The 11,769-nt window shown below is 44.3% G+C and overlaps 1 protein-coding gene across 2 annotated transcripts in view; it reads right to left on the bottom strand.

Annotated features, from left to right (window-relative positions):
- Positions 1–2,022: 2,022 nt before the first annotated feature.
- Positions 2,023–11,769, bottom strand: part of LOC129813070 (tetratricopeptide repeat protein 7B-like) — a 33,505-nt gene continuing 23,758 nt past the window's right edge. Inside the window, exons 3-4 of one of the 2 annotated variants that reach the window (XR_008753110.1) lie at positions 3,940–4,142; positions 2,023–2,913 (exon numbers count right to left, since the gene is read on the bottom strand). Coding sequence is in view for 1 of the 2 variants with exons in the window: in XM_055865226.1 (XP_055721201.1) it covers positions 2,845–2,913; positions 3,940–4,125 (255 nt within the window). In the remaining variant the exon portion in view is untranslated. Of the gene's footprint in view, positions 2,914–3,939; positions 5,946–11,769 lie in introns of those variants that run through there. The other variant, XM_055865226.1, reaches the window with a different exon arrangement.

An 11,769-nucleotide genomic window follows, 5' to 3' on the forward strand; every position in this document is an offset into this window, starting at 1 on the left:
ACCAGTGCTCCCGCACATTGGCTAACCGTGCTTTCTGCATTGTGTCCCGCCACCCACCACCCGCCAACCCCTCTTTACGCTACTGCTACTCTTTGTTCATCATATATGCATAGTCACTTTAACCATATCTACATGTACATACTACTTCAATCAGCCTGACTAACCAGTGTCTGTATGTAGCCTTACTACTTTTATGGCCTCGCTACTGTATATAGCCTGTCTTTTTACTGTTGTTTTATTTCTTTACTTACCTATTGTTCACCTAACAACTTTTTTGCACTATTGGTTAGAGCCTGTAAGTAAGCATTTCACTGTAAGGTCTACACCTGTTGTATTCGGAGGACGTGACAAATAAACTTTGATTTGATTTGAAAAGTATCTATATCCACAGTAAAACGAGTCCTATATCAACATAACCTGAAAGGCCGCCCAGCAAGGAAGAAGCCACTGCTCCAAAACCTCTATAAAAAAGCCAAGACTACGGTTTGCAGCTGCACATGGGGACAAAGATCGTACTTTTTGTAGAAATGTCCTCTGGTCTGATGAAACAAAAATAGAACTGTTTGGCCATAATGACCATCGTTATGTTTGGAGGAAAAAGGGGGATGCTTGCAAGCTGAAGAACACCATCCCAACCATGAAGCACGGGGTGGCAGCATCATGTTGTGGGGGTGCTTTGCTGCAGGAGGGACTGGTGCACTTCACAAAATAGATGGCATCATGAGGCAGGAAAAGTATGTGGATATATTGAAGCAACATCTCAAGACATCAGTCAGGAAGTTAAAGCTTGGTCGCAAATGGGTCTTCCAAATGGACAATGACCCCAAGCATACTTCCAAAGTTGTGGCAAAATGGCTTAAGGACAACAAAGTCAAGGTATTGGAGTGGCCATCACAAAACCCTGACCTCAATCCCATTGAACATTTGTGGGCAGAACTGAAAAAGCGTGTTCGAGCAAGGAGGCCTACAAACCTGACTCAGTTACACCAGCTCTGTCAGGGGGAAATGGCCAAAATTCACCCAACTTATTGTGGGAAGCTTGTGGAAGGCTACCCAAAACGTTTGATCCAAGTTAAAGGCAATGCTACCAAATACTAATTGAGTGTATGTAAACTTCTGACCCACTCGGAATGTGATGAAAGAAATAAAAACGGAAATAAATAATTCTGTCTACTATTATTCTGACATTACACATTCTTAAAATAAAGTGGTGATTCTAACTGACCTAAGACAGGACATTTTTACTAGGAATATATGTCAGGAATTGTGAAAAACTGAGTTTAAATGTATTTGGCTAAGGTGTATGTAAACTTCCAACTTCAACTATATTCCTCTAAGTAGACATGTGGAACTGCATAAAAATCCTTTTGATTTTTGTTTCAAACCATTTTGAAATTTTGATCCCAATGTTACACATTGGCCCCCTGATTTATAGAAAGACCCATTACTGGTACATAGTGTTATTAAATTACCTGAAAACCCAAATTATAACTTTTGGGGAATGTCTGTGGTGGTTGTTACAGATTTTAGTGAATGTTAGGATAACATTGCAAGGATATTCCATTTTTTTTAAATGTGAAGAAGAAAAAAAAGATTATGTTATCAAAAACATTTGAATGTTTTTAGGACGTTATCATCCTAATGTTAAATAAAACCCTGACTAGAATGAATATGAATCGTAGCTAATGTTCTGGGAATGTTCCCGGTTTGCTGGGTTAACACACAGGCTGACACAACAAATGAGAGGAGAGGTAAGAAGACAAGGCTCAGGCTAGCAGAATGTGGTGGGTTCTTCTGGGTTTCTTCCGTCTAGAAGTCACAGCTGTATCAGCAGAATTCTCTCTTTCTCCTATCTACTCTCCATCTCTCTGTCCATCCACCCCTCTCTCTCCCCCCTCTCTCTCCATCCCTCTGTCCATTCATCTCTCTCTCTCCCCTCTCTCTCTCCATCCCTCTGTCCATCCATCCCTCTTTCTCCCCTCCCTCTCTCTCAGACAGAGTGGTGGAGTGGTGCATGCATGGCCCTCCACTAACTGGCCTATCAGGGCAGAGGGATGGAGGGATGGATGGATGGAAGGGTGGAGAAAGAGGGGAGTGAGAGATGGAAGTCTATAATTGTGCTGTACAGTGTGCCAGACCCATTACCACTTCGCTTTATCAGCTCTGACAAACAGGCTGACTGACAAACGACACTCTGCATCCCAGACCCGAAGCCAATGCGACGCATGCCAGAACAATCACACCACCCAACAGCCATCAAACACTACAGATACCGCCATCCATCCCACCACGCACCTATCACAAACTAGTACAGTCACCATCCCACCAGTCACAAACTAGTACAGTCACCATCCCACCAGTCACAAACTAGTACAGTCACCATCCCACCAGTCACAAACTAGTACAGTCACCATCCCACCAGTCACAAACTAGTACAGTCACCATCCCACCAAGCACCTATCACAAACTGGTACAGTCACCATCCCACCAGTCACAAACTAGTACAGTCACCATCCCACCAGTCACAAACTAGTACAGTCACCATCCCACCAGTCACAAACTAGTACAGTCACCATCCCACCAGTCACAAACTAGTACAGTCACCATCCCACCAAGCACCTATCACAAACTGGTACAGTCACCATCCCACCAGTCACAAACTAGTACAGTCACCATCCCACCAGTCACAAACTAGTACAGTCACCATCCCACCAGTCACAAACTAGTACAGTCACCATCCCACCACGCACCAGTCACAACATAATCTAGTATAGGCAGGGACTATTCCACGATTCAGCTCAGTAGAGGCACACACACTTCTTACCATTCTCTGCTGCTGGAGGACTACTCCTCTTCCTGTCTCAGGCTATGGGAGGATGGGAGGGAGCAGTGAGGGAGGAGCAACACCTCATCCTGGAGCAGCAAGGACACAGACACACACATACACACACGTATGTAGACCACGTGCACACTGCACACACATTGAGTGAACAGACACATACATCAACCAACCTTACTGTAGCGTCTATAGTTCCAAGGGGTTAAAGGACCTCTAACCTTTTCACTTTTCCTCCAACCCGTGTGTGTCAGTTTGTGTGTGTATGTGTTGGAGTAAGAGTTAAAAAACGATAGGAAATTCCCCTGCTTGTAGTGCTGATACAGCAGAATGTGATGGGTTCTTCTGGGTTTCTTCCATTAGTCAGTTTACCATGCTGTATTCACCACCAACAAATCACAAGCTCCCACTTACAATTTCCATAATTTAGTTTCTAATTTGGCTTAATGCAGCCTTGTCATCCCCAAAGTGTCTCCTTTGTAATAAAAACTACAAAACAGCAGTAGCAGCCAGCAAACTCTTAATGGTGTTAATGCAGCAGGTAAATGGGGGCAAGGACTTCTACTGCTTTCTTTATGGTCTCCCTCTCTCACTTCTCTTTCCAGGTCCATGGAGGTTTACACTGTTACAATAAGCTTCCCCTCTTTGTCTGCCCCACTTCACTATATGACTGAGACTCCCTCTATGGGAGCTATGGGACTGGGAGGCAGTGATCTTTTCAAGTTGAGTCCAAAGGCCATAGAATTCGAGTCCAAGTTCAAGTCTGAGTCCTTTATAATGTAGCCCCAAGTCCAGTCTCGGTAGTGCAAAAAGCTGCAGTTCAGCAATCTTTGAAGTTATATTACGTTAAGGTATAAAGCTAAGTAAGGCTAAACCGCTAATACAGTAGCTATCTAAAATTTGCTGTTGTAGCTAACATGTTGAATTATGCAAAGGAAGAAGACTTTCTGAGTCCATGTTCAAGTGACTGCTGGTCGAGTTGGAGTCGAGTCATGAGTCAGGACTCACCAAGTCTATGAATGGTCTTTACGTGGGTTGGGCTGATGGAGAGAGATAGAAGAGAAGACGAGAGGAGAACAGAACAGAAGAGGAGAGAGACTCACCAGTCTCTGCATGGTCTTGACGTGGGTGGGGCTGATGGATAGGGCCTCCTCATACCAGCGTTTGGCCTCGTCCACATTACCCCGCAGCTCAGCCACCTGGCCCCGCGTGAACAGCACGTTGTGGGACATGGGGAACAGGTTGGCAGCCTCCTGTATAAAGGCCGTAGCCTCCGCAGGCTTTCCCATGCCAATGTACACATCCGCTAGAAAGAGAGCAGAGTAGAGAGAGAGTAAACAGAGAGTAGAGGTAGAGAGAGAGTGGAGCGGTAGAGAGAGAGTAGAGAGGTAGAGAGAGAGAGTTAGAGAGAGTAGATAGAGAGTAGAGGTAAAGAGTAGAGAGGTAGAGAGAGAGAGTTAGAGAGAGAGAGTAGAGAGAGTATATGTAGAGAGAGAGTAGAGAGGTAGAGAGAGAGTAGAGAGGATAGAGAAAGAGTAGAGAGTTAAAGAGTAGAGAGGTAAAGAGTAGAGAGATAGAGAGAGAGTAGAGGTAGAGAGAGAGTAGAGAGGTAGAGAGAGAGTAGAGAGGATAGAGAAAGAGTAGAGAGTTAAAGAGTAGAGAGGTAAAGAGTAGAGAGATAGAGAGAGAGTAGAGAGGTAGAGAGAGAGTAGAGAGGACAGAGAGAGTAGAGAGGTAGAGAGAGAGTAGAGAGGTAGAACGAGTAAAGGTAGAGAGTAGAGAGAGTAGAGGTAGAGAGGGTAGAGGGAGAGTAGAGAGAGTAGAGAGGTAGAGAGAGTAGAGAGAGAGTAGAGGTAGAGAGAGTAGAGAGGTAGAGAGAGTAGAGAGAGAGTAGAGGTAGAGAGAGAGTAGAGAGTAGAGAGAGTAGAGGTAGAGAGAGAGTAGAGAGGTAGAGAGAGTAGAGAGAGTAGAGGTAGAGAGTAGAGAGAGTAGAGAGGTAGAGAGAGAGTAGAGAGGTAGAGAGAGTAGAGAGAGTAGAGAGGTAGAGAGTAGAGAGAGTAGAGAGAGTAGAGAGAGAGTAGAGAGAGTAGAGGTAGAGAGAGAGTAGAGAGTAGAGAGAGTAGAGGTAGAGAGAGAGTAGAGAGGTAGAGAGAGTAGAGAGAGTAGAGGTAGAGAGAGTAGAGAGAGTAAAGAGGTAGAGAGAGGACAGTAAAGTGACACAGACATAAACAATAAACTTGGAGATACACTGACTGACTGACAGTAGACATACGGGCACAGAGACAGCTTCACACAATCAGATAGACACAGAAGCACACGCGCACACACTTCCTGTGGTAATGGGAGATGCAGCAGACCAGAGGGCTGATTGCTGTCTTCTTACTTAATGATTTCATTTGATGTGCAGGCAGAGAGGAAATGAGAGCATCTAGCAGGTTGCAGCCAGACTGATAAACACACCCACACCTTATTGCTCTGTCCCTACCTTTCTTAAATAAAGTCCATAGATAATATACAGAGATTTGAGTGACTGTCTTAGTTTTCCAAAGCAATAAAAACTATCCAAAGATCATATCATTTGTTTCATCATCATCTTCCCTTTGGGGGAAATAGCTAATGATATGAGAAAACATTAACTTAAAGTCATACAATGTGTGTGTGCACAAGTTTAATTGTGTGAAACTCTCTGTGTCTCCGTGTGTGTGTGTGTCTCCCTGTGTGTGTCTCACTGTGTGTGTGTCTCCCTGTGTGTGTGTCTCCCTGTGTGTGTGTGTGTGTGTGTCTCCCTGTGTGTGTGTGTGTGTGTGTGTGTGTCTCCCTGGGTGTGTGTGTGTCTCCCTGTGTGTGTGTCTCCCCCTGGGTGTGTGTGTCTCCCTGGTTGTGTGTGTGTCTCCCTGGTTGTGTGTGTGTCTCCCTGGTTGTGTGTGTGTGTCTCCCTGTGTGTGTGTGTGTGTGTGTGTGTGTGTGTGTGTGTGTGTGTCTCCAGGCAGGCTGTGCTCTGAGCAGACAGCTGTGCTGTCCTCATTTGTTGGTCCTAGAGAAAGAAAGGATGTTATATCTAGGACATCTCCCCATTCTCTGGCATTTTGTCCTTTTCATGGGAGCGCCAAAGCTCTGCACGGCCTCCAGTAGTAGTGTGTGTGTGTGTGTGTGTGTGTGTGTGTGTGTGTGTGTGTGTGTATGTGCGTGTGTGTACGAGATTTTTTGGGGTTGGTTCACTCAGCCTCAGTAGCACTAGGCAGGCAGGCAGGCAGCAGCAGCTGGTTGAGGGAGGGGACCATGCTCTGCTCTAGCCTCTGATAGCAGGAGTGGATTTTTCTCCCTCTCTCCCTGCATCCCACTGCTTCTACCTCTCTCTTCTTCCCTCTACCTGTGAGTATCTGTGCAGGTGTTGACATTAAGATAACATAAAATATGTAAACAAATCAAATGAACAGCACTGATTGTACGTCTGTTCTCTCCTTCATAAATAAACAAGGTGCTGCTGGCCAAACATCCTGTATGTCTGTTCTCTCCTTCATAAAGAAACAAGGTGCTGCTGGCCTAACATCCTGTATGTCTGTTCTCTCCTTCATAAAGAAACAAGGTGCTGCTGTTCTAACATCCTGTATGTCTGTTCTCTCCTTCATAAAGAAATAAGGTGCTGCTGGCCTAACATCCTGTATGTCTGTTCTCTCCTTCATAAAGAAACAAGGTGCTGCTGGCCTAACATCCTGTATGTCTGTTCTCTCCTTCATAAAGAAACAAGGTGCTGCTGGCCTAACATCCTGTATGTCCGTTCTCTCCTTCATAAAGAAACAAGGTGCTGCTGGCCTAACATCCTGTATGTCTGTTCTCTCCTTCATAAAGAAACAAGGTGCTGCTGGTCTAACATCCTGTATGTCTGTTCTCTCCTTCATAAAGAAACAAGGTGCTGCTGGTCTAACATCCTGTATGTCTGTTCTCTCCTTCATAAAGAAACAAGGTGCTGCTGGCCTAACATCCTGTATGTCTGTTCTCTCCTTCATAAAGAAACAAGGTGCTGCTGGTCTAACATCCTGTATGTCCGTTCTCTCATTCATAAAGAAACAAGGTGCTGCTGGTCTAACATCCTGTATGTCTGTTCTCTCCTTCATAAAGAAACAAGGTGCTGCTGGTCTAACATCCTGTATGTCCGTTCTCTCATTCATAAAGAAACAAGATGCTGCTGGTCTAACATCCTGTATGTCTGTTCTCTCCTTCATAAAGAAACAAGGTGCTGCTGGTCTAACATCCTGTATGTCTGTTCTCTCCTTCATAAAGAAACAAGGTGCTGCTGGCCTAACATCCTGTATGTCCGTTCTCTCCTTCATAAAGAAACAAGATGCTGCTGGTCTAACATCCTGTATGTCCGTTCTCTCCTTCACACAGAAACAAGGTGCTGCTGGTCTAACATCCTGTATGTCCGTTCTCTCCTTCATAAAGAAACAAGGTGCTGCTGGTCTAACATCCTGTATGTCTGTTCTCTCCTTCACAAAGAAACAAGGTGCTGCTGGTCTAACATCCTGTATGTCTGTTCTCTCCTTCATAAAGAAACAAGGTGCTGCTGTTCTAACATCCTGTATGTCTGTTCTCTCCTTCATAAAGAAACAAGGTGCTGCTGGCCTAACATCCTGTATGTCCGTTCTCTCCTTCATAAAGAAACAAGATGCTGCTGGTCTAACATCCTGTATGTCCGTTCTCTCCTTCATACAGAAACAAGGTGCTGCTGGTCTAACATCCTGTATGTCCGTTCTCTCCTTCATAAAGAAACAAGGTGCTGCTGGTCTAACATCCTGTATGTCTGTTCTCTCCTTCACAAAGAAACAGGGTGCTGCTGGTCTAACATCCTGTATGTCTGTTCTCTCCTTCATAAAGAAACAAGGTGCTGCTGTTCTAACATCCTGTATGTCTGTTCTCTCCTTCATAAAGAAACAAGGTGCTGCTGGCCTAACATCCTGTATGTCCGTTCTCTCCTTCATAAAGAAACAAGGTGCTGCTGGCCTTACATCCTGTATGTCCGTTCTCTCCTTCATAAAGAAACAAGGTGCTGCTGGTCTAACATCCTGTATGTCTGTTCTCTCCTTCATAAAGAAACAAGGTGCTGCTGGCCTAACATCCTGTATGTATGTTCTCTCCTTCATGAAGAAACAAGGTGCTGCTGGTCTAACATCCTGTATGTCTGTTCTCTCCTTCATAAAGAAACAAGGTGCTGCTGGCCTAACATCCTGTATGTCTGTTTTCTCCTTCATAAAGAAACAAGGTGCTGCTGGTCTAACATCCTGTATGTCTGTTCTCTCCTTCATAAAGAAACAAGGTGCTGCTGGCCTAAAATCCTGTATGTCCGTTCTCTCCTTCATAAAGAAACAAGGTGCTGCTGGCCTAACATCCTGTATGTCCGTTCTCTCCTTCATAAAGAAACAAGGTGCTGCTGGTCTAACATCCTGTATGTCTGTTCTCTCCTTCATAAAGAAACAAGGTGCTGCTGGTCTAACATCCTGTATGTCCGTTCTCTCCTTCATACAGAAACAAGGTGCTGCTGTTCTAACACCCTGTTTGTCTGTTCTCTCCTTCATAAAGAAACAAGGTGCTGCTGGTCTAACATCCTCTATGTCTGTTCTCTCCTTCATAAAGAAACAAGGTGCTGCTGGCCTAACATCCTGTATGTCCATTCTCTCCTTCATAAAGAAACAAGGTGCTGCTGGTCTAACATCCTGTATGTCTGTTCTCTCCTTCATAAAGAAACAAGGTGCTGCTGGCCTAACATCCTGTATGTCCGTTCTCTCCTTCATAAAGAAACAAGGTGCTGCTGGCCTAACATCCTGTATGTATGTTCTCTCCTTCATAAAGAAACAAGGTGCTGCTGGTCTAACATCCTGTATGTCTGTTCTCTCCTTCTAAAGAAACAAGGTGCTGCTGGCCTAACATCCTGTATGTCTGTTTTCTCCTTCATAAAGAAACAAGGTGCTGCTGGTCTAACATCCTGTATGTCCGTTCTCTCCTTCATAAAGAAACAAGGTGCTGCTGGCCTAACATCCTGTATGTCCGTTCTCTCCTTCATAAAGAAACAAGGTGCTGCTGGCCTTACATCCTGTATGTCCGTTCTCTCCTTCATAAAGAAACAAGGTGCTGCTGGTCTAACATCCTGTATGTCTGTTCTCTCCTTCATAAAGAAACAAGGTGCTAATGGCCTAACATCCTGTATGTATGTTCTCTCCTTCATGAAGAAACAAGGTGCTGCTGGTCTAACATCCTGTATGTCTGTTCTCTCCTTCATAAAGAAACAAGGTGCTGCTGGCCTAACATCCTGTATGTCTGTTTTCTCCTTCATAAAGAAACAAGGTGCTGCTGGTCTAACATCCTGTATGTCTGTTCTCTCCTTCATAAAGAAACAAGGTGCTGCTGGCCTAAAATCCTGTATGTCCGTTCTCTCCTTCATAAAGAAACAAGGTGCTGCTGGCCTAACATCCTGTATGTCTGTTCTCTCCTTCATAACGAAACAAGGTGCTGCTGGTCTAACATCCTGTATGTCTGTTCTCTCCTTCATAAAGAAACAAGGTGCTGCTGGTCTAACATCCTGTATGTCCGTTCTCTCCTTCATACAGAAACAAGGTGCTGCTGTTCTAACACCCTGTATGTCTGTTCTCTCCTTCATAAAGAAACAAGGTGCTGCTGGTCTAACATCCTGTATGTCTGTTCTCTCCTTCATAAAGAAACAAGGTGCTGCTGGTCAAACATCCTGTATGTCTGTTCTCTCCTTCATAAAGAAACAAGGTGCTGCTGTTCTAACATCCTGTATGTCTGTTCTCTCCTTCATAAAGAAACAAGGTGCTGATGGTCTAACATACTGTATGTATGTTCTCTCCTTCATAAAGAAACAAGGTGCTGCTGGCCTAACATCCTGTATGTCTGTTCTCTCCTTCATAAAGAAACAACGTGCTGCTGGCCTAACATCCTGTATGTCTGTTCTCTCCTTCATAAAGAAACAACGTGCTGCTGGCCTAACATCCTGTATGTCTGTTCTCTCCTTCATAAAGAAACAAGGTGCTGCTGGTCTAACATCCTGTATGTATGTTCTCTCCTTCATAAAGAAACAAGGTGCTGCTGGTCTAACATCCTGTATGTCTGTTCTCTCCTTAATAAAGAAACAAGGTGCTGCTGGTCTAACATCCTGTATGTATGTTCTTTCCTTCATAAAGAAATAAGGTGCTGCTGGTCTAACATCCTGTATGTCTGTTCTCTCCTTCATAAAGAAACCAGGTGCTGCTGTTCTAACATCCTGTATGTATGTTCTCTCCTTCATACAGAAACAAGGTGCTGCTGGTCTAACATCCTGTATGTCCGTTCTCTCCTTCATAAAGAAACAAGGTGCTGCTGGTCTAACATCCTGTATGTCTGTTCTCTCCTTCACAAAGAAACAAGGTGCTGCTTGTCTAACATCCTGTATGTCTGTTCTCTCCTTCACAAAGAAACAAGGTGCTGCTGGTCTAACATCCTGTATGTCCGTTCTCTCCTTCATAAAGAAACCAGGTGCTGCTGTTCTAACATCCTGTATGTATGTTCTCTCCTTCATAAAGAAACAAGATGCTGCTGGTCTAACATCCTGTATGTCCTTTCTCTCCTTCATACAGAAACAAGGTGCTGCTGGTCTAACATCCTTTATGTCTGTTCTCTCCTTCATAAAGAAACAAGGTGCTGCTGGCCTAACATCCTGCATGTCCGTTCTCTCCTTCATAAAGAAACAAGGTGCTGCTGGCCTAACATCCTGTATGTCCGTTCTCTCCTTCATAAAGAAACAAGGTGCTGCTGGTCTAACATCCTGTATGTCTGTTCTCTCCTTCATAAAGAAACAAGGTGCTGCTGGCCTAACATCCTGTATGTCCGTTCTCTCCTTCATAAAGAAACAAGGTGTTGCTGGCCTAACATCCTGTATGTCCATTCTCTCCTTCATAAAGAAACAAGGTGCTGCTGGCCTAACATCCTGTATGTATGTTCTCTCCTTCATAAAGAAACAAGGTGCTGCTGGTCTAACATCCTGTATGTCCGTTCTCTTCTTCATAAAGAAACAAGGTGCTGCTGGTCTAACATCCTGTATGTCCGTTCTCTCCTTCATAAAGAAACAAGGTGCTGCTGGTCTAACATCCTGTATGTCTGTTCTCTCCTTCATAAAGAAACAAGGTGCTGCTGGCCTAACATCCTGTATGTCCGTTCTCTCCTTCATAAAGAAACAAGGTGCTGCTGGCATAACATCCTGTATGTATGTTCTCTCCTTCATAAAGAAACAAGGTGCTGCTGGTCCAACATCCTGTATGTCTGTTCTCTTCTTCATAAAGAAACAAGGTGCTGCTGGTCTAACATCCTGTATGTCCGTTCTCTCCTTCATAAAGAAACAAGATGCTGCTGTTCTAACATCCTGTATGTCCGTTCTCTCCTTCACAAAGAAACAAGGTGCTGCTGGCCTAACATCCTGTATGTCTGTTCTCTCCTTCATAAAGAAACAAGGTACTGATGGCCTAACATCCTGTATGTCCGTTCTCTCCTTCATAAAGAAACAAGGTACTGATGGCCTAACATCCTGTATGTCCGTTCTCTCCTTCATAAAGAAACAAGGTGCTGCTGGTCTAACATCCTGTATGTCTGTTCTCTCCTTCATAAAGAAACAAGGTGCTGCTGGCCTAACATCCTGTATGTCCGTTCTCTCATTCATAAAGAAACAAGGTGCTGCTGGCCTAACATCCTGTATGTATGTTCTCTTCTTCATAAAGAAACAAGGTGCTGCTGGCCTAACATCCTGTATGTCTAATTTCTCCTTCATAAAGAAACAAGATGCTGCTGGTCTAACATCCTGTATGTCCGTTCTCTCCTTCATAAAGAAACAAGGTGCTGCTGGCCTAACATCCTGTATGTCCGTTCTCTCCTTCATAAAGAAACAATGT

Source organism: Salvelinus fontinalis, chromosome 16 (assembly GCF_029448725.1).
Source record: "Salvelinus fontinalis isolate EN_2023a chromosome 16, ASM2944872v1, whole genome shotgun sequence".
Lineage (NCBI taxonomy): Eukaryota > Metazoa > Chordata > Actinopteri > Salmoniformes > Salmonidae > Salvelinus > Salvelinus fontinalis.